This window comes from Larimichthys crocea, chromosome XVII, assembly GCF_000972845.2.
Source record: "Larimichthys crocea isolate SSNF chromosome XVII, L_crocea_2.0, whole genome shotgun sequence".
Lineage (NCBI taxonomy): Eukaryota > Metazoa > Chordata > Actinopteri > Sciaenidae > Larimichthys > Larimichthys crocea.
This window is the reverse complement of record NC_040027.1, coordinates 24,136,082-24,159,471: the sequence shown is the minus strand read 5'-3', so window position 1 is coordinate 24,159,471 and position 23,390 is coordinate 24,136,082. Positions and strand designations below refer to the sequence as shown.

The 23,390-nt window shown below is 39.8% G+C and overlaps 1 protein-coding gene across 1 annotated transcript; it reads right to left on the bottom strand.

Annotated features, from left to right (window-relative positions):
- Positions 1–578: 578 nt before the first annotated feature.
- alpi.1 (alkaline phosphatase, intestinal, tandem duplicate 1) lies at positions 579–11,143 on the bottom strand. Its single transcript, XM_019256672.2, has 12 exons — positions 11,058–11,143; positions 10,204–10,479; positions 9,473–9,598; positions 7,772–7,887; positions 6,813–6,987; positions 5,947–6,119; positions 5,304–5,438; positions 5,135–5,210; positions 4,179–4,313; positions 3,673–3,864; positions 3,283–3,399; positions 579–1,985 (listed from the first exon to the last, which is right to left on the bottom strand). The coding sequence occupies exons 2-12, from the start codon at positions 10,295–10,297 to the stop codon at positions 1,711–1,713; spliced, it is 1,614 nt and encodes a 537-aa protein (XP_019112217.2). The 5' UTR covers positions 10,298–10,479; positions 11,058–11,143; the 3' UTR covers positions 579–1,710.
- Positions 11,144–23,390: the final 12,247 nt, after the last annotated feature.

Here is a 23,390-nt window from a genome sequence, read left to right as displayed (position 1 = left end):
CAACATTTCTACACTGACTGGCCTTGTGGCTCAGACAGACCATCTCAAGGTCAAGCTGTTTTTTGTCAGTATCAGCACTTGGATGTTTTACAGCAAAGGATTTTGTGAAATGAGAAAGACCTCTAAAAGACAGAATTCCCTGACTATGGACAAATAAAAGTAAGTTTACATTCATCCAAAACAAAATAATAGAAGTGTATGACAATATTGCAAGTATTACAAGGCATTAACTTGACTGTCTCTAAAGGTCAGTGCCATGCAGTTTACTCTAATTCTTAGAGAGGTCACAGGGTTGTTCCTTGTATAAGCTGTGTGACTGAAGTATGCTGTCTTTCTTCGATATATATATTCTATATTTCCCTTTTTGTTTCTTACTTATTCTGTTGATTGCTTTGCGCATGTTCATGTGGCACTTTGTTGTATTTCTAGGGTTTCCAATGTATATGGATTTGGGAAAATATATGTGTGTTAAATCTTCCACGTGCTTGCATGACATATACTACAAGTGTACTCTATCTGATCCCATTACAGTGGGATGATTCCCATGTGTAAAATGTTTGTACTGATTAATGTCTTACAATACACCCAACTGTGCCAAGCCTTCTCCACATTTTTATTTCTTTCTTTGGAAACCAGCAAACCCTTTCCTGAAACTGAATTGGAGAATGTACTCACCAAGAAAAAGTAATGTTTTTCATCCTTATTTAAGTAACATTTGCAAAAACACAGTATAAAAATACATTGACAATATTTGTTTACAAAATACATTCATGTACATCCAAATAGATTACATATCAAGTGACAGGAAATCTGACAGAAAACAGATTTACTATTTGGAACCAATGAGGTCAAGATGCAAACGTAATAAAAAAAGAAAATTCAAGGCTACATTATTTTTCACTCCTGAAAGAGATACAGCATCGTTTCTTGATTTCTTGTAAAGTCTGTGAGTGTTGCAGCTTGGCATGGCACGATGGCTTGTAGTTCAGGTCTATGTTACCCTCATATAGTCATTTATTCCATCTGGACAGTGACAATCATGTACACCAACAGCTGTGTGTCCTGTCTGTGTCCACAAGCTGAACAGTGAGCCCTCAGACTGCATGTTACAGTTGTTTAGTTGTTATTCTGGCTAAAGCCTCAGATGAATGTGTAACTAGTGAATTACAGTTCCTTGCAAATGTTTAACAGCTCTGAACGAACAGAGTCCGGACAGACTTTCTATTTACCTCAGAAACTAAGAAGAGGACAAACATCTAACTAACTACTGAAAGAACTAGTTAGTGCAAGTTAGTAGTCATGTTGCAAGTACAGATTATAAACAGTCCTCATTAAGTAAATGCTAATGATCTATAAAAAGAAACTGTCAACAGTTGCATGAAATGGCTTGTGTGAGAATGAACATTCATGTTTGCATATTTGCATGTGTTCTATCATGCACTGCCTGCCTGTTAGTTTGTATTTCAATAAGAGCTACTACATGCATTTTTTGAAGGTTACTAGCTCACGTGAATCTATATTGTGTGGTCAGGAAGACTGTGAGTTTCTTTCTGTTACAGTACAGCATTGAATGTTTATCCCTGTGTTCTGACTTGCCAGCGTCCATAAGGTGAATGTGTATGTTTTAGTGCATAAAGTGTCTGTATTGCTACATGCATACAATGTATTTGTGTAAATGTGTGCGCTGATCTGTGCGTGTGTGTTTCGAGGTCATCTGAGTAAACAGAGGAGGCCAAGCAGGCCAAACAGGAGGCTTGAGGGCGAGTTCACACCCCCGCTCGAGGTGTGGGTGTGTGGATAAGGAGGGCAGTTCATATAAGGCTCTAAACAAGCAGCGTAAGCCATAACATGAGCCACATAGTTCTGCTCTTTCACCCCATGGAACAGGTGAGCCATTGGGCCTTTGGCATAGATGGCCACATCTTCCCCGCCATGCGTCTCAGCATCAAGTGGGACAGCAGCCTGTTGCATGTACTCCTCATCATCTGGAAAGAAATGAGTAGAGTGTAATAAAAAAACAGTTTTGAGCAACTCTCTGCTTGGATCATTAAGTGTTAAAACAAAACAGATGTTTTTATAAACCATGTCCCCATAAATTAACCACGATGTGAAGCCAGACTTGTTTTGTTCTTCACTGTGTGAAATGTGAACCGAAAGACAAAAGACAAAGTGTGCTTTACTAAAATAAAAATGAAATGTCCTGCCTTTGACACCCATGGCATTGGTTAAGTGCTCTTATTACAGTAGATTACACTGGATCCCCTTTGTCTGTTAGTTCAAATACCACCCACACCAGTGAGCATCATTGGATAGCTCTAAGATTACATTTGCCTCAAAGATGTTTTTGTGGCTGTTCCGCCCATAAAATGGTGTTTTGTAAATTTTCTGTAATTTACCTAATTAAAGTTAATTACAACATTTTCAAAGCCCAGAAGGTAATGGAAGTCCTTTTGATAAAATTATAGCATTTACTGCGGGACTTTCTAAAGTTCAGTGTACTGACACATTACACATATTGTTCCTCCCCAAAACCAAACATTTAATGCTATAAAACAAGTGGGATACTGGTGTGTTCCTGACGTTATGATGTAAAACAAATGCAGTGTTGATAAAGAGTCTTTTATGGATTTATTGTTAAAAGGATCTGTGAGAAAAACCTTTATTCTCTTTGGCTTCTACTTCTCTAAAAGAAATGTTGCAATAGTGTTTTGGCCTCAGCATCTTTCAGTCTATTAGAATGTAGATGCTTACTTTTCCAGTGCTTCGTGTTTCTCTGGATGAATACATCAAATTTTAGAAATGAATCTCTTACTTGTAATTGCATGTTTACTCAAGGTACCACATGAGTGTACACTGTTGAGACAGAAATACTGGTTCCAAAAACATAAAGTGACGTCAAAGCATTCAAAAAGACAAAATTGGGGGGTTTATAAGGCAATTCATCCCTGGATAGAAGTATTTCCACCTTTGAATATACACACTCATGCAATGACTAAAGCGAATGGTGCAAAACAAGAGGAGGAGGAACTGGATCATTGGTGTCTAGTGTTCCACAAAGAAATACAAATTGCCGTTTTAAGTGCAGTTACATGTACACAGTGAGGCCTGTGCAGAGAACAGAACAGAAGACAGCACAGCGAAAGCCATGAACATCATATTTCATCTTGGCTTTCCAGAACAAAACACAGTCATGAGTCAAGCGTAACCACATCAGTTCACGCTGTCTGTACACACATCAACACAGACGAGTGCAGCATCTGAAAGACATTAGTTCGTGCTTACAGTAATCCACCATTGTGATGTTCCCTCTGGTTCCATTTATGTGGACATAACCAGGGCCGTTGGCATATAGGATGCTGGTGAAAGGCATTTTGTCATCCGCTTTCTTTGGTGCCAGACCTGAATGAGAAAATATGGTTGAGTAATAATATATTGGTCAAAGTATCTTTTCACACAGAGGCAAAACAGACTCACATGTACTTTATGAGACAAAAAAGGAAGCTTTTAACATGCAAGTTACATAACTGCAACATTATGCAATCGCCTACATACATTAGGGTCATTGCAGGCTGGCTATTTTCCATGTGTCGTTTGCATTCAAACCCCCTTTGTTATTCTTTACTTTTCATGTTAATTTTAATCCGCTTGAAGTGTTTGTGCTTTGGACCATACCAAAGATTGGATTCCCTCGGGGTGTGTTTCCACCAAACGTGAAGACATGGGAGTGGTCAGCAGTGACCACAGTCAGAGTATCTGATTCTTTGGTTAGCCGCGCAGCACGCTGAATGGCTCGGTCAAACATCACAGCTTCTGTCAGTGCCAATTTTGCAATGCCGTCGTGGTGGCCATGATCAATTCTACCTCGTAACAGTGCAGAACAAAACATCTGATTAGTACATTAATAGCACCAGACTAATTTCAGCAGTAGCTTAAAGGAACATTTGATTATGCTTTATGATGTTTTTGCCTTACATTCTTCAAAAAATAGGTGTCGTAGGATAATATTAATGACATTTTTTTTAAAATGAAAGAGCTTGATCTACATTGTCAGCCATGTATTCTGCATCTGCATCAGGTTACAAAAGTCACTCAAGGTATAAATGACCATTGTGACCATGATGCTGAAAATGATATGCTTGCAACATTTTAAATTACAGGACTGTTGATGTAGTACTCATCTTCCACAAACAAGAAATATCCTTTGGGATTCTTGCTGAGAATTTGAATGGCCTTTTCTGTCATCTCAACAATAGAGGGGTCACGTGTGCTGTTCCGGAAAACCTCAAATCTCATGTCCTTTGGCTCAAACAGACCTAGAAACATCGGGGGGAAAAGGATGAGATTATTTTACTGTAGAATTTAAAACTTTGGCAGAGTACTTTCGTAACGATGAGTTAAATCTAAACTGGCAGAGATAAAGAACAGACAGAGAGAAAAAAAAAATCAAACTTAAGGCTTAAGTGAAAGAGGTACAAGGAAAATCACTGAATTTATCTACCTAATAATATGCCCAAGCCAATAACATACCAAGACTGTATACTAAAACTAAGCTGCTTTAAAGATCATGATTCCCATTTATTCTGAAATCAATTACAAGCTGCTGCCGATTGATCAAAAACATGCTCCAATCATCCTAATAATAATTAGACTTATTACTGACATTTTGGAGAGACTTGTTCTGTTGTCATGTGATCTCTTACTGTATGTAAAGCAGGGGCCAGTTTAAATACAGTAAGTAGTACATCTATTTGTAACACACAGCAAGAACCATGCCCTTTGGTTTTTATGACAGTAATTAGGGTTGGTAATACTAGCTAACTGAATTTATAGTGCATCGTCATGACTACTTTGCATGGCTGTAAAGATGAAAGCTGACCTTTCTGGAATCCTTGGTTATAAGCCACTGAAAAAGCTTCATATTTTAGATAAGACCTTTATCTGACAACACCTGGGTAACGTAGATACGGAGGTTCAACTATTGTAAGTGTGCAAGTGTGTACGTAATATGTGTTTTTTTCCCTGCCTGTCTACCAGTCTCGTGTGCATTCGTGTCAGGGTGTGTTTTATATACTGAAACAAGCTCTGCTTATCTCTTCAACCTCATATCGGTCTTTGTTCACACATCTATACCCACCCATGAGCCGGTCAGTAGTTTTAACATTTATCTCGTCAAACTCCTTCCTGTGCCAAACGTAGTGTGATTTCTTGTTCTGAAAAACAAACCAGAGGACATTTGAAGCTGTGAGACTGTGATATCTTGAAATACACGGGAATATCCAACAGCAATGTTAAGGAAATCCTACTGGTTTAGCCTTCAGCCACACGTCAATGAGGTTCCTCTTGTCTTTGCGGTCCCCCTTTCGAGAGTTAGAGGTAGGGTACTCAGGGTCTGAGGTGCCTTTTGGTGTCATGTACATTCTCCCTCCTCCCAGAATCACCTTAAAAGAACACCAGAGAGAAATGGAATCATTACTAATGTACAACAAAACAATACTGAAGAATTTCACTGCCCTGTTTTTTACAAAACTGCTGATCTACTTCATTCTCCTCACATATCATGTGCAAATGATTATCATACAACATTGCCGGTAAGCATATATGTGTGTGTGGGTGTGTGTGTATATACTTCCTGTACAGTCTTGTAAAGTCATAAAATTATTTCAACAGATCGAAGTCATAGTCATATTCTAATAAAAGAGGGGGCTACACTGTAAGTATACATTACAACACTTTGCAAAATATTTCCAAACTGCTCTTTATCCATCTGAAAGCAAAACAATCATCAAAGGACATTCTCCTATTGTAGATAAGCAATATACTACAACTTTGTTGTACGCGCCAGTGAGCCATATAAGATTATTGCAGTAAGTAGAGTATTAATTGAACTTGATCCAGTTCATCAAATATCTTGATCTTGAAATACATGTCAAACAGAACTGTTCTTACATCAATGTCAACGTTGGTGACCAGTTGGGTTGCAATGTCAACGCAGCCCTGTCTGCGAGCGCTGGAGGGAAGATCTGCATCACTGTACCAGCTGCGGCTGACAGAGTGGGCATAAGCAGCAGCTGGGGAGGCGTGCTGGACACGGGTGGTGGTAACTATGCCAACTGATTTACCTGGAAAATGCACAGACGCACCCAAATCAGAAGTAAAAGACATTCAATATGAAATGACAGTGCTGCACATTGAAGGTTTATTTATTCCGAATTTTCTTGGACATAGAGCTGCTCTGGAGGAAGAAATCAGGACACAGCCTCTGTCATTAATGGTCCCACAGTCTTTCCTGACTATGTAATGAATCCCAATGGAAGATTTTTTTTTTTTTTTTACCGCAGCAATGAATCAGTGAAAAATGATCACTTACATATATTTTGTTGTATTTTAATCTTCACTAGCTCTCAGTGTTTGACAGTCCGATTGGCAACAACTGAATTATAAGGACAATTTTCTTTCCCTTGGAAAATTTAATAGGATTATAGGAACCATTAAAAAGTAGCACAATATAATTTATTTTTAAAAGAACTTCATAAAAAATGTCAAAACAAACCCAACAAATTAGATATCTCTGACTTAGGCATAAGCTAGACATATTCTGAACATTGAACTATAATTGGTGACAATTGAGTAGCAAAGAACATGCTTATCAGATGATTGCTTTATTACTCATATTATATATATATATTTTTTTTTTCAAGGCATGTAGGTCAATGCATTATGTGAGATAATAATGCAGTTCAAACCAGCAAACCTTTCAGTTACACACCCGCACACTCACTACACTACTACAAGCCATTTAGTGTCTACTTTACCTTGTGCTTTAGCGCGGCGTAGTACTGAGTAGACCTCATTACCGAAGGTGGTGTTACACTCGTAGGCCACTGCGTTAGCACTGAGCCCTACTGTTTTAGCATTGGCCTTCACCCCACAGTGATAGGCTGTAGCGGTGCTTGCACTGTCTGCTACCTGCTTATCCACACTGTAGGTCTATGGAGGAAAAACACAAACACAATTAATGACTGAATAGTACACATGTATTTAAAGTACTATTTCCCTTTCTATAATATGGGTTAGACCACAGAGACGCCAAAGACACTCAATACTCAGACTCACTCACACTCTTTCTGAGGGATTATTTAAGGCCATGAAGCTGATAAAACCAACTCTAATCTGATTTGAAATCTGTTTTCACTGTGATCTACGGCAATGTCAGCATTTTCAGTCTAAGTGCTGATTTTGACTAATTCCCCTCCACGCTTTGGTTTGAGTATTTAAGTCAGATGGTATGAGGCAAGATGTAACATGTTGGGAGAACAAAATGTGAAAAACTGACACACGCTGTAAACCTCCCTTCTTCATACTGCATCTGCAGTGCATCTCGGTCTATATCTTTTTTTTTTCTCCTTCTCTCTTCATGTGTCACACTGTACTGATTTACCAAGCAACCACAGACTGACACGCTCGCATGCACACACACACATACATGATGAGCAAATTAGCATGTGGTCTCTCCTTCTCTCACTTTATTTATCTTTCTCAAACACAGAGCATCTGACAACAGAGATCTTCCTTGGACTCCATCCACTGATATCTGTGCTGATAGTGTGTGTGTGTCGGTGTGTGTGTGTGTGTGTGTGCGTGTGTGTGTGTGTGTGTGTGTGTATGGAGGCAGAGCACTTCAGAGGTCACCGAGTACAGACACATAAAAAAAGATTAGTAGTAATACATACATACATACATACATTATGAACTAGCAGTGTTGTGTTGTTACCTTTGATAGGGCCACATATGGGAAGGTGTCCATGGCCAGCATTGTCTCCTCCCCTGATCCGCCCTCCATCTGACCTCGCAGGATTCGAGCTGCCGACACTGTGGACACACCCATCCCTGAGAGACAGTGATTGACAGGTGAGGGTCACTGGATATGGTCGATCCAGTTTTTTTTTTTTTTTTTTTAGCTTCACTTCTTTGTCTTCTGACCACAGAACCCAGAATACACTAAAATGTTCTCTTGGGTACATTTCCAGACCAGAAATATTAAATATGTTTAGAAAACTCAAAGTATAACTGTGAGAGGAAAAATTTTTGATTCAAAAATTCTCTAAGTAAACAAAGTCAAAGCATGCCAAGGCCGTTAACATCAACATAATCCACAAATACAGGGCATTTATGGCAGTGGTTTTCAAGGAGAACCACAAATACAAGCATCACACAGACCAACACTGACTCTTCCAGGCAAGTATTCAGACCATTAGTGGTAGAACATGCATAATATAAACATACAAAAATACTGATGTCACTATTTGCCATAAAACATATACAGTATTTGCCTTTTGATCACTTTTGTGAATCAATTAAGGGACCTGTTTTCTCTCTTCCTGTGGTCAACTGTTGACTTTCATCCCCAACTTTACAAAGTCCATGCCACTGTGATGCAGTCAAATCACCCTTTAACATCCCCATAATAAAACTGAGAACATGCTCTGGGCAGGACATTACTGGAGAGATGCAAAAAGAAAACTAAGCTTCAACCACCCAGAAATGTGACTCAGTACGTCTGATATTCTAGTAGTTAACAGGAAAACACACTCATCTGCGCATTTTAAACAGCTTCCCTTACAAAAATTACCCTCATGCTTCACCAGCTGTAAATATACCATCCAAGTGACAATTAATGTGAAATATTGGCAATCAAATCCGATCCAGATGGAAACTTTCCCCAAATGGCAATAGTGGTTCCTTTGGTAGACAGTACAGCCACTGAATGCCACACTGTACTGCTAAAGAAGGAGTGTATTGTGCCAAAAGTGGATCTTCAGGATGAGATCCACCCTATGTTATTGTAAATGTTTTGCGAGTAAGTCCTTGTTTTGTTTAAATCATATACATGCATGGTGCAATTAAGCCATGTGCCAACAAAGGCAGTAAAGAAGAAGAATGGAAGAAAACATGGGTATAGACAATGCACAGTTGAAGATATCTAAAAAATCTTTGCAAATGTTTTTGTAAGGAATAAAATTCACTCAACATGTATTAGACCTCAAGGTGTTTTGGTTAGCAACACTGAAAAGAAACCAGAGATGAGAACCCCTCTTCCCTAAGAGATTAATGTCACAACTACTTCTGCCTCTGCTTCTGAGTAATTATTCATATGGCTGAGTCTTTGCTTGCCAAGCCCACATAATCAATTTTAAGCATCTGAATAAATGACTAAAGCTGCCCAAAGTTTTAATATGACCACTGGCTCATCTAGACGTCGACACCACTAGTTACACAAATCTATTTTGAGCACACCAAACATACTGTAACTGAACACACTTAAGCATTGTCTTGCAGTGTATATTGGTCTGTATTTGTCATTGAGGCTGAAAGCAGTAGTTTTTTTTTTCTGTTTCAAACTTCAACCTCAACCACAACCACGTCAGTATTGAATGTTTGCTGGAATAGATTCCATAATGATAGCGTGACCTACCGTCGCCGAGGAACAGGATGATGTTCTTGGCCTGGTGATCTCTAGGGCGGAGTTTCAGCGCAGCATCCAGTGTTGCCCTGGCCTGAGCATCCCAATAGGCTGGTTCCTTCTCAAGTTCGTACAGCGCTGCTCCGTGGAAACACACACGTAGATAGAGATTGAGATGGTTGTATGGGGAGTGTGGATGGATATGACTGGATCTTAGAGATCCCACAGATAATCAGATATGTGCTTGACAATGACTACTTTGCAAGCTGTGGTGTTTGCATGTGAGGAATAGCAAAGCTGTAGTGTTTCTGTAGGTGCACACTCATCCCCCTCTTGCCTTTGTTTGACACTTTTAATTATATTTGGCCTTAGGTTCGACAAGAGAAGAGGTTTCTCAAGAGGTGTCAAAATGACAAAAACAGCTAGGAAGACACTGTCTATTCATGCCTATTGAGAGTCAAAAAGAAAAAAATCCTCTAGCCGTACCCCAAAACAACTGGAAAAGACAAACAGTCCATCCCACATTTTAAAATAACAGGTAGACACAGGCAAACATATACACAGACTCTCCATTACACCTACACACCTGAGTTGGTGCTGTTCCCAAGCACAGTTTGCCCTCACACACTCACACCCTTTACCAGGTTGAGGTTACCTGCATGTGTCGCGTCCATTTGTCTGCCCACAAATTGCTACTAATATCCCAACCGCAGGCAGCAATAATAACTCTGTCGTCTCCTCACCTTGGCTCTCCATAGCAGCCCGGCCCACAGCCAACAGTATGGGGCCCAGAACGATGAGCAGGAGACTGGGGGCCCTGCAATGTGGCATCAGCATCTCTAATCCAAGTGACCTGGAGGCTGGAGAGGTTGACACAGCCGGCTCTCAGAGCAACACACAGAGACCAAAAGACAGAGACGCACAGGCAGAGAGTTGTGTGTGGCTGCTAAGACCTCCGGCCCTGCCTTTTAAAGCCCCACTGGGTGTGTAGTAAGGAAGGGCCAACGCCAGCTCATAGGCTTAGAGCCACAAAAGAGGGAAGAGAAAATGTGAGAGAAGAAGGAAGAGCCGGGGGAAAGAGAGGGGGGAGAGAGAGAGAGAGAGAGAGAAGGAGACAGAGGAGTTGGGACCACACAAGAGCTCTGTAGCATCGCAGCCCCTCTACTCACTGAAAATGCACCACCCCCAATTTTATTATTTTAAAAGGTTGTTTTAATTTCGTTCTCCCTCGTTTCCCTGGCTCCACCACTCTCAAGTGTGTATGATAGAAATGTGAATGGTCCTTTGATGTGGTAAATGTATAACGGCTCCTTCTACGCAGCAGCCCCTTTAACAGGGAGAGAAAAAAATGGCTACCCAATTTGTCTTGGCATCCATCACGATGCAAATCATAACCATGTCTCTTTCCATTTCTTCCCCCCCATACCCTGGAAAAACAGTCCAAGGAAATAAAGAGAAAGAGGTCCAACCTATTCTTCAGAATATCATGACTGAATCTTGATGTGCTCTGCTTTTCATCTCAGGAAAATGGTCATATTTCCATTTCCCCCCACTAAATTTTTGCATTTAAAAGACCCCAATATTTTCCCTCTCTCACCAACTCAACTCGGCTGGTTTTTCCGTGGGAAGTGAAGCAGGGTTAGCATTTTTCTTCTGTGAGGTAGTGGAGACCGCCTGCAGAATGAAAATGTCTCTCTTCTACGCAAACACAACAGTTAATGTGTGAAATGAAGTGAGTTGGGCCAACTTTGTTCCACATGGCCAGAAGAATCAAATTCCCGGCGAATGGCTCTTGCCTTGTGAACCCGCAAGGCTGAATCTCGTTACAATTCAGAGCTCTGGAAGACCTCTGCTTCTCTGCCAACCACTCACCCGTTGCCAACAGGGGTTTGCAGTTAGTCACATGTGCCTAATCAAGACTGCAATAAAATCATAACAGCAATCTGGGTAAAGAGGCCTCACATGATGCGGCCCACACCACATGAACTGGAAATACCAGCAGCAATGTTCAAGAGGAGGAAAACTTGTGGAGGCCTGTCTGTCTGTCCATTTGTTATGGGTTTGCCCCTGAGAGAAAGTCTAGTTTATGTTGGGAAACGCAAATTAGTTTCCTGCAAGACAAGTGTAAACACCTGGTGGCTGCTTTAGGTCTCAGCGTGGATCATACATCCACTAAAAGGTGCTTAGTTGCTTTTGTTGGCTGATTATATGGCAAGCTTGAATGCTCGTGGGAATGCAGCAAATCCTGGGAATTTAGATAACAAATATAAACCAAGTTTAAATAATCTAATCCCAGTGTATACTTTGTGTACATTTCAGTAATAGAATGAATTGCTGATGTCCAGCATTAAGAACCTAAAATTGAAGCCATACTAGTCCAGTCTTACATCCAGAGGTAATATTATTTCTAACTTGATCTTCTATGTATTAAAAAATACAATCATTTGTTTTTGTTTGTACTTTCTACTTCCTCCAAGAAGGAGATATCTAACTTTCATGTTGACAGCAAACATAATTTTCATACTCTTTTTTCCTAAGAAAAACAGTCATGACCAGTAGTAACTATGATCCATTGAAATAAAGTACATGCAGTAAGGATGAAAAAATATCTGCTTAAATATATATCCATATTCTCCTGGCCTTTGATTGAGTGCAAGTGTATACGGGATATTTATAGTGTAGCAGATGGTGACTTGTGTACACTATTGAGATCACGAAGCAGAGGAAACTGTACAGTGGGGGGCTCTTTTTCATCATGTGGTGTGTTAAAACAGATTTCCTGTTTTATTCTATGCAACCAAAAAAAGCACCTGTTTATGAAGCTCAAAAATATAAATAGTTTCCAAACCTAAGGAATAATCATTTTCTATAACTACCATGACTGTGCAAGTAAACACTACAAAACTCTACACTTGTGCAACAGGATCTTCCTTCTTCTTTTCAGCTGCTCTGCTGAGTATTTGTGTTTCTCGGGTGAAGCTGTTTTGTTAAATTGAGATTTTAAAAATCTCATAAGAGAAAACAGTCATCTTCAGCCCTTTCTGAACAGAGTATAAGATATCGAGGAGCAACAGACCAACTCTAATAACAACAATTTCTTCCGAGGGGTTTTCAGATAGAATTTCTAAGGAGTTCCTTAGTGAAAATCTATACTCCCAGTGTCCATTGAGGAATCCGTCAATTGGCATTCAGGTGTGGAGGGCAAGAAACAAGGAACATTAAAGCAAAATAAAAAAAAAATACCTCCCCTCTAAAAAAAACATTGTCTTGTCCTGTGGCTTCTTGCACAGTCATACTCTCTTTTTCTCTTCCTAGCTTTTTACGTCCTCTTCAAACTTTTTGCGTCTGACATTATGTCTGGTTACATTGCTCTCTTGCCTAGTTCTGTTTCTGGCATGACACCGGCTCTGTTTCCCAACAGCAGTCACCTGGGCCCCAGGTCGGAAAACCAAAATGTAATACAAACACTAACACTCCCCCAGTGCTCTAGGCTCACAGTCTGGGCAGCCCTGCTAACAAACTGAGCTAACATTAGCTAACGGCAGCAAAAGTTTGTAGCAGTTTACTGTCCATCAGGAAACTCTGTAAATCAGAGAGGAGGACATTGGAGGGAAAACCAGAAACATTTTCTTCATGATACAGTTTCACCAATATCATAATCGTGATGATGATGCTGAGTGCCCCAGTGCCATAAAGTATTCCATACCTCTCGATTGTACCTGGGACACAGAGTTACATATTGTGTATGGGACACAGAGCAGGACTGACAGAGGCACTATTGACCTGATTATAAGTCAATGGTAGTAAGTCAATAGTATCAAAATGATTTAATGTCTCATTTTATAGTAAAAAAAAAAAGTTACAAAATGTTTCTTTAAAAATAGGTTGAGAGGTAAGATTGGTGGTCCTGGTGGTTGAATAAATCCTCTGTTTGTCCTTTATGGTTTATATGTAGAAACCTAAAAACAGACTCTTTTTAACAGTATAGAAATATACACTGGTTTTATAGTTACACATACCTCTTCACACACAAGCAAACCCTCATTCGAGCATCTGGATCCTGAGTCAGACTCCCCTAAAAGTAAATTACAAATGTTATACTCCCCTCTACCTCCCTTCCCCCTGCTCTTGACAAGGGGGGCTCTTTTCACTTACAGATTCTGTAAATTACAGTGGTTAGCCGGATTTTGTGTCTAGATTACAACTCATGCAAGGAAATATTTAGGTTCAGGTTGTCAAAGCGAGGATATACATGTGGGTGTTGCCAGACCACACAGCCAACATTTCAAAGACAGAGCCAAATGCTTTTCCCTGACTTTTAAAATTGGATTTTAAAAGGAATTTTTGAGATATGACAAAGATAGAGAAGAGAGAGAGTGAGAGAGTGAGAGAGAGAGCGGGACTGGGCCAGGGATATTGATCGTGAATAGTTGTGGATGCTGGAGATGGTATCTTAAAGAAGAGAGACAGTCATGTATTCAGCAGTGAAGAGACAGACAGACTGCCAGATCATAAAGAGAATGAAAAACAGAGACAGCGCTGGTGGAACAATTAAACTAAGTCTGCAATGATGCTTGTGATCTATTTTGGCATCATCACAAGTATGCTCTCCCACATCTTTGCCTCAAACAACTCATAGAGTGACATCGGCAAGACAGATGAAGAATATATCTAGATCAATTTATGGAGGTACCATAAATGATGTAACCCCTTTTTATGTAAAGTGCTGCTAAATGAGATCCCCTCTTGGGGAAAACTTGGAAGACCAATCATAAAAGGTTTTACTGCTGGCATGCAACTCATTTGGGGGACAATTCAAAAGAAAATGACAGAGAGACCCACGTCCCAATTCAAGCTGGCTCACAGCAGCAACGACAAGAGATTGCTACCTCAACATCAAACAGTTTTGAGAAGTGGCCCCTCCTACTTTTTAATTGGACTCATAAAGGACTATGGAGTTTACCCTACTTAAACTATGGTATGTGCATGTGTGAAATGGTGAGAGGCTAAATTAAAGAGACTGGAATAGTACACAGAGAACATGTCAGCACGTGAGATCGAAAGAAAAATCTCTTTGAGAAAGACCCTGCGTGTGCGTGACTGCAAACATGCCTGCCTGCCTCTCTGTGATGTGTTATAATTGTCCAGGGTTTGTTATGTCTGACTTCAGACCTAAAAGTTGTGACATGGAAAAAAGTAAATTGCAGTTAAGTCACATCCAAACTCACAACGCCGGTTTTTTACTGTGAACATTGGAGAATATATTGAGTTTGACATCATGTCACAAAGAAATGCTTTCATGGGCACATGGTGGCCACATTAAATATTTGCTCGTGACCATTGGTTTGCAAACCTTCGGCCCTTTTTCTCACTCTCTTAGCAACATCACAAATATAAAATTCTGACTCACCTGCACGGCCGCATCCAGTGAGGAGAAGTAAGCTTATGAACAGTATCATCTTTCCTCTGAGTCTTAAAACCTCCTCAGTTGTGAGACTTATTTCTCTTTTCCCAGCACTGTTATAGTTCTCTCCACTTTCGTTTTCTTGTGCTTCTTCTTCTCTTCTTCCACCTTTCTTTTTTTTTCTTGGGTCTCTTAATGCCTAGCTACACACTCTGCTTCTTACACGTCCTTCTAGTATAATGGGATGCAAAGTTTCTCACCTCCAAGGAATCCAGAGAAGTAATAAATGACCGATGGAAAAGAAAAACTTATTTTCCTTCCACCACCAGCATTTTGTATAGCCTTGGCTTGCATCTTTTGTTTGAGACAGAGGCTGAGGAGGAGGGGTAAACACACTTATTTGGACACACACACACACACACATACACATATCTGCACTACCAGCCGCACTCACCTTTTTACCAGTTTGCGTCAGAAATACCCATCAAATCAGAGCGTGCACCCATTTCCCCTCCCCACACTGCCCATCTCTTTACTCCACAATGCATCCAATCAAAGAGTTTTTTTCTTTCTCGGTCCTTTGTGGACACATGTCTGTCAGCAGCTCACACAGGTTGAGGCTTTGTAGTTTGCTGCAGGAAATACTTGAATTGGTTTCAGAGGAGTCAAAGTGGGACAAAGGTTTTGAAGAATGCAGGGAAATAAACAAGCGTGTAGATGCTGAAAATTGCATAGACATGGCATGAGAAAATAAACTTGTACTAATGAGATAAATGTTGAGTGAAAACTAGGATTTTGCAGGAAGACAGAAACCGCGGGAATCAAGTGGGATACATTCGTATTCAGGATGGTTGATCTCGGTCTGAGGGGAGAAAACAAGACTTAATCAACACACAACCGTGGTGTACCTGCCTCGTGTTCCTCGCCTCCCACTCAACTAAGCACTCTGCTTACCCCAGATCTCCTCCACATCAAAGAGCACTCATTACAGAAGCCATCACACATGCACAGAAAGATATGGGGAGGGGGAATGAGAGACAGGGAGTGAGGGAGAGCAACCACACTCCCGCAGCATACAGAAGTATCGTTCAAAACAAATCAATTCCAACTGCTATTTGGCTCACCTGGCAAGACCTTGGACAAGACAGAAACACACACAGTTGCCAAAGAACAATGTGCATTTTTTTATTTTTTATTATTTTAGCCTGAATGAAAGAAAATGAAGGCCATGTTTATAAATCAAGGAGTCAAATCAGTTTGGTGGAAAAGCATAAAATCAGTCTTTCTCTCCTTTGTCATAGTTTTGTTTCTGAAAAGACACCAAAAAGAGTTCCCCTCTCCTGCACGGCCACCCAGGCGTGATGCTCATGCTTGTGGGAGGAACATTGTGTCAGGTGGTGAGGTTGGAGGACTCCACGACTGGCGCTTGAGGTCAGACGTAGATTTATTTTCTTAGGCAGGCCTCTGTCCAAAAACATCCTCCGCAGTGTCCTCAGGGTCCACCAGGTGCTGACCAGACAGAGCCTGTTAGCAGTGAAAGGGGAACTGCTGTGAGACGGAAAGCTCCTTTCATTCAGCTGGTTTGGCGGTATTCATTTACATTTTCAGGTTACACACTCGTGCATGGATTACCCATATGGCATGGAGCTGACATTTCTTGAGGACCGCACTAGACCACCCTGCATGTACTGTGGATAAATCTGTAATTTACAAGGTTTTAAGTCAACTATGAGCTATCATCAGTGCTCTGTATGCATTGCATTTTCACAATAGATGAGTAAGTATAAAAATAAATGTTTAGTAAAGGGATTACAACCTGCTTGGTCTCTTTATCTGCTACTCTCAGTACACACTTATTGGTCCTAAAGGATATAACGCTCTCAGAAGACTTCAGTCAAAGGATGAACCCATAATGACTTTTGTAATCCAGTGACTTTTCCTCTGGCACTTCCATGAGGTTCACATTTTCGGTTTTGATTGAAATGTCTCAACAACCACAAGATTGCTGTGAAATTTGGTAAACACTTCCTTTACTCATTGGGATGAACAGCAATCATTTGGGTAACAGTTTAACTTTTCATCTAACACAACTGTTTTAGCATTTAACTTGAAGCATTTCCGTAGACTCTTGGTTTTATGAAATCTTTCAAGGGAGGTTTGCTTCTTCTCTGATTAAAAAATATTGTGTCAAACATCTTACTCAACAAAACTTTTTTTTCATGGGAAAAAGACTCTCATACCTAAACATCCTGCTGCCCCCAGCACAATTCTCCAGATGCTTTTTGGGGTCACATAGAACTGGGTGACAGCAACATTCAGGCTGGGAAAAAGGTTCATGGAACCACCAGAGTATTTTGTGTGAGGCCACTGTTTGAAGCAGTGTCTTTGACTTCAGTTTGTGGCACAGAGATGTGAATAATGGATCTGAATGCATGAAAAAAGCTGGCAAACAAAAAAAAAAAACATTTAATTTTTATTGACTCTGGACAATCCCAGTGGAGCACAGATTGTTCCAATCTTTTGTTTTCAACTTTACTCATAAACACATTACCAAAACTTTATTAAAGCCATTTTGTAATGAGTTGACCTTGTGCTGCTGTATAAAAGCCAGGATTCATCTCACGAATCCCATCAATAAATAAAAAAACACTATAACCATGACCCTTCTGGTTTTGCCAATGTACCCTTTTGTGACATTTTGTTGAGCATTTTGTTAAGGCCTTCTCTTAGTAGTTGTGCAACTAAGTAAGGATTTGTTGTCCCTTAGGAACAATTTATGTCTGTGAAGCTACAGTAGGCCTACAAATATTACTGGAAATGTTTTGAATGCTGAATAAATGCTGCTTTCAAATCAACACCAGTCAAGAACAAACTAGATGGATGTATCTCATTTTGATACACAACAGTACAACCAGTAATCACATTCTAAAAGTTATATTTTGCTGAAACAGCAAAAACAACCAAACAAACAAAAAAAACGTTTTGTGTTTGTTTAGTGACTCACGGAGGCTGCAGAGGGAAACAGGATGATTCAGCACAACTATATTAATGTCTATTTATTTTATTTCTAATTATGTGTAGAAGGTGTATAACAAACTTGGAGCTACAAAGAAGCACTTTAAATATAGTGGCATTTGGAGATTCATTGGCAAAGAAGGAATAACATTTACACAAATACAACTCTCAGGCAAAATGGAAGACAGCTATTGTAGAAGTAAAGTTCAGATAGGGATGAAAGGAAGCAGCAGCATAGCAACTAAGGAATGTTTTGCCACGGTCTTATATTTGTCAGGGAGCTTTTTATGTGCAGAAAGTTTGTGAACCAGCCTGTCAGCAGCTGCCAATAAGGCCCTCCTTGAGGGTCCATACCTTTTGTGATTGGTGTTTTTTCTTGATGGTTATAATTCTAAATGTACACACGGTGCTTAGATTCATCTCTCAAATGTGCTGCATTTACAAAAAAAATTGTGGCAAATGACACTTTATTTTCCATGATCAAGAGATACAGTATACTTTGCAATATATCAGTGGCCTCCACCGGCTTTAGAATGGCGCTTTGAACAAACAGCAGAAAGTTACCCCACCATATCAATAACAAAAAGACAGTTACAGTTGCATGTTAACCTCACTTGTGAATACCTGTCATGATTGCTGCAGTGATTGTTTCACAATATTGTAGCTTGTTTTGCACTCTTGTTCAGGAGAGAGTAGAATTTGTATTTATTTAGTTCATGAAATTATGATTGTAAATAAAAAGCTGACACATTGTGCACTCATTTGGCAGTATTTTTGGTCATAATGACCTCCTATCAATTTATCATGTGGAAAATAATGAATGATAAGAGCGGTCGGTAGTGTAGTGGGTTGTGCGGCCGGCCTGTGTGCAAAGGCCACAGGTTTGAATCCTGCATTGGACGGCCCTTTACTGCGTGTCATTCCCCCTCTCTCTGCTCCCTATCTATCTTCAGCTGTCCTATCATTAAAGGCCTAAAAAATAAAAGAAAATAATGAATGATGACCGCGAGAAATTTCTTTGGACATTGTCCCTAACAAATATTTCTAAATGAACTGTTACATGTGTGTTTCTGTGAATAGGCAGCGTTGAAAGTGTAAACCCAGCGTTTGAGGGTTAAAGGAGCAGTGTGTAAGAATTAGTTGTGTCTAGTAGTGAAGTTGCTGATTGCAACTCTCTCGCCTCACCTTAACCTTGAAGGAGATGAAGGAGAAACTATGATGACACAAAGCGTTTGAAAAGCCCTATCTAGAGCCTGTGTTTGGTTTGTCTGTTGTGGGCCACCATAGAAACGTGGTTCTTCATGGCACACTCAGTGGAGAACCTGTGGTGTCTGTAGATATAAATTGCTCATTCTAAGGTAATAAAAACATAACAATTTTTACTTTCATCTGATTATAAACTAATAAAAAAATTTTAGTTCAGCATATTTTATTAAATTTCTGCAATATTCTATAAATTGAGCCCACTAAATATTACACACTGGACCTTTAACAGAAGCAGTTAAAACTAGCTTTTGTGAGAATGCTTATCCAGGATTGACAGACAGAGTTGGAATTAGTGATAAAGAAAGACAAACTGACCTGAACTTTGTGTTTTTTGAGCGACCCTTTATGTACATATGGACATAAATCTTTAAAGATGAATGAGTTAAAGCTGCTGTTTTTAAGTGGATTAATTATATTGGACGGATGCATGTGTGAGTGAAAGCACAGGCCATAAAAAACACTTGTAAAAAAATACATCTGGAATAACAGTTTCAGATTGTTCTGAACCATACTGTATTGAAGTAATATAATATTTACAGTAATGTAGTTTCTGGCAGGAGGGTCCCTTATCCCTCTCAGTCTGATGGTACATTTATTCCACTGTGATGGTGTAAAATGACCCATGACTAATGGGAGTTTCTGTGCTCTCTCGTCCAGCAAAGGTAGTCTCTCAACAGACTTGCTTATAAGTATTCTTTGCACCTTCCAGTGGCTAAAAGGTGTATTTCTCCACAGTAAGGAAAGCACTGTGCAGCAAAGAGCTGCAGAGGTTATCTGTCAGCAAGGCAATAAACCAACCCAGAGATAGAGCATGCTTCTTTGAATTGTATCTTAGTCTTGTTAAATAATCATTGCTTAACAGCAGGCTTTACTTAACATGGGTACTGTAATAATACATTTTTAGATGATGCTGTGCTCAAAGAAAATATACAATTGCAGTATTTTGACTGAGTATCACTAAAGCAAAGCAGCCATGGTGAATAGTATAGTAAGAATGAGAACAAAATCTTTATAAATCTCTAAACTGACTTCTTGTTCAAGCGATGATTCTCTCTCATGTAGAAATATCAATCATATCCAACAAGAAAAGCTTAAAAAAAGGAGGAGGCAAATTTACTAAAAGCTTCATAAAAGTTATCATTTTTAATCATGTCTCAAATATTTTGATGCAAAAACATCATCTCTACAACGAAACATGCTCAATTTCTGAGTCAGAAAGTGTGGGTACCCTTGGACTGTGACTGGAAATAGAGCCTTTCTCAGAAAAATAGAGTGAGGTCATGTATTCTTAAACATGTGATGTGACTACAAGGGCACAAGAAAAAAAAAAGTTGAGGTGAGGTGTAGTGGATCAAAGTCCACTGGCTGAGTGGAACTTCAGAGCTTATCATGAGGCATCATCTGATGAGGTAACACTGATTGTAAGAATATCAGTTTATGATGTAAATCAAGTGATTACAGGATTTATTTTGGCAGAACTGAGGTAGATGGCATGATCAAAAAGACCAAGAGTGAGTTTGTGTGTGTGTGTGTGTGCTTGTGTGTGTGTGTGTGTGTGTGTGTCACAGTCACAGACATAATGATGAGGACATGTCTGGGGGCCCTGCATCTGTCGACATTTTCCATCTGCCAGTCTGACTCTGGCTGCCTTCAATTAACCCCTAACAAAAAACCACAACTGGAAAAGGAATCAAGCACTGGGCAAAATATTGTTTTTAAAAAATTCTTTGCATTTCTTAATAGTGTAACTTGATTCATGGAATTACTAGAGATCGGGCAATAACAGAAGAGCATATGAAACAGATTTTAATGTTCACTCACTATGTGGTAGTCTAAATTTGCAGGCACATACTGTTACTACCATGCTATATATAACGCTACTCTATATGATAACCCGTGCCCATGTGGCAGCTTAACACCCATTACCCAGAAATAAGAACACTGAAAATACAACAAGTAATCAATGTTAACCCCATTTACACTGTGTAAGAGTATTCATATTTTAGAGTGCAATACCCATGTTGTGAATATGGACAGCTTTACAAGTGTATTTGGCATGATTACCTGATCAAAAACGACTGAGTGAACAACTTAACTTAAAGCCAAACATCAAGCAAGTGCAACAACACAAGACAGAGAAGCCACTAGTACTCACTAGTCCAGCAGCAAGAAACCCAACTAAAGCCTACACTCAGGGGCGTCACAGCGCTTTAAAAAGTGGGGGTGTTCTAGGGGTGGCACATGAGCGAAATTATCTGCATTGATTATCGGGAAGATTAACCATATATATGTATAACTAGAAATAATTAAAATGCTCTGACCACTCAATCAACTTTGGCAAGTAGGCTAACAGCTGAAGGCTTGTTGCCAGCCTGGCAACAAAAAGTGGAAGAAACATTTACTTGCTACTTGCTTACTTGCTATCACTGGTGATGGTAGTTTGGAAGCAGGATTTGAGTCTTCAATTTTCTGTCAAAGAACTCCCCAACATCTAACTCAATCTTTATTTATATAGCACAACACAATACAAATAAAGAATGCAATACAAAGTGCTTCACAAACTAAAAAACATCTGACAGAAATTAAGCGAATATTGAAAACCCACCACAAGACAGAAAAATTAAACACTGTCCACCAACTATTCACCAATGAGGTCATGTTTTGGTGCAGTGTGGCTGTGAGCAGGATTACACAAAACCAACAGAACAGAGATGCACCAAACTAAAAAAGCAACGTTTTTGTCGGACTAACAGCCGGTTTCTGTGTGGCTTTATTGGTGAGTTGATTTACCTTTTATAATTGCGTGATTGCTCGGTTGTGGCGTTGATTATGCCTGTTGTGATTTTATCTTGAAATGGTCGGCATCAAACGAATCACAACAGTCTTAGCTTTCCAACGACATATGGCATGATTAGCTATGTAATTATAGCCGATGTGTATCTTACATGATTGCACATAAATAATGTTAGCTTGACGTTTCCCTCCTCTCACTACAACTCCACTTACCTGACACTTTGACTTGAAAAATGAGTCGATGGTCTGCTGTCCATTCCTTTTAGACATGGTCTGATCATCAAACTTAGAAGTAGATGTCTGCAAATTAGCAATCCTTCTGTCAGTTACCATTAACTTGACTCGATGCTAAGTTTGTTTTCCACCTGGCTTGGTTAATTTTGACCATTTACTGCGTGTCACTCTCCCACTCTCTGCTTCCTGTCTATCTTCAGCTGTCCTATCATTAAAGGCATAAAAAGGCCAAAAAAATAATCTAAAAAAAACAACAAATGGATTATGTACGCTGCTGTTCTGGAGCGCAGCCGTTCCGCATACAGTGTATTTTAGGGGTCAGCGTTTGTCTTTCAGCATTTTGTTTCATGGAGCTCTCGCTACAAAATAATGGCCTGTTTGCTGAATCAAGCACAGACATGATGATGAACCCGGTTGAACTTTGGCCATGCTTTCTGTTGAACCCAGCAGCACCCTCTGCAAATCGCACCTTTAAAATGAATCCCAAGGTGTAGAGGATGCAGAGTGGGAATGACTGAGAAACCATTCACGTGTAGAGGATGCAGAGTGGGAATGACTGAGAAACCATTCACCTGACAGAAGCGTCGATTTTTGACACGAGCCGCTGCTAAACCTTGTAAATTTCAACAGAGCAGATTGCACCAGACAGGAAATCCGACACAGAATCAACATAATAAACTTCTGCCCCCTTTCAAAATAAAACACAATACACAGTTCATGTAGCTTATCACAACTTCACATCAAAGTCATGTCATGACCGGTGACACCAGGTCAAGCAGTCAATCGATCAAATTGTCTCAACATGAACAATGAGAGACTAATTGTGGAAGTGGAACAACACACAGTCATTTATGACACAACAGATGCTTTTTATAATCTCCTCCACGTCGGAGAAGCAAAGTCAGCTGTTTGTTGTTGTTGTTTTCTTTATACACAGTTTATCTCTGCCAACATGCGCCCGGTGTGAGTTAAGCGCCGGGCAGAGGATGGAGTGTGAGTCCCGTGTTAGGTCTATATTTTTAATGACGTGACTTATGAATACAAAATATAAATTAAAAACAGTGGCTGTCGGATTTAATTTGTTTGACCGTTTAATGTCTTTCAGTTCTTCAAATGTATTCATTAAGCTGTTCAAACTAATACTCCAGCCCAGTCGGTGGCGGTAATGAGCCCATCATTTGGTTTGCAAGCTGCTGTGGAGGTTAGGGGAAATGAAAG

What these genes read in the sequence shown, in the direction of transcription:
- alpi.1 (XM_019256672.2), bottom strand. Translation starts at nt 10,297, where the DNA reads ATGCTGATGCCACATTGCAGGGCCCCCAGTCTCCTGCTCATCGTTCTG. An exon ending in TGTGGCTGAAGGCTAAACCA is followed by an intron (nt 5,211 to 5,303) that starts GTAGGATTTCCT and finishes TTTGTTTTTCAG; the next exon opens with AACAAGAAATCACACTACGT. An exon ending in AACTACTGACCGGCTCATGG is followed by an intron (nt 4,314 to 5,134) that starts GTGGGTATAGAT and finishes CGATGTTTCTAG; the next exon opens with GTCTGTTTGAGCCAAAGGAC.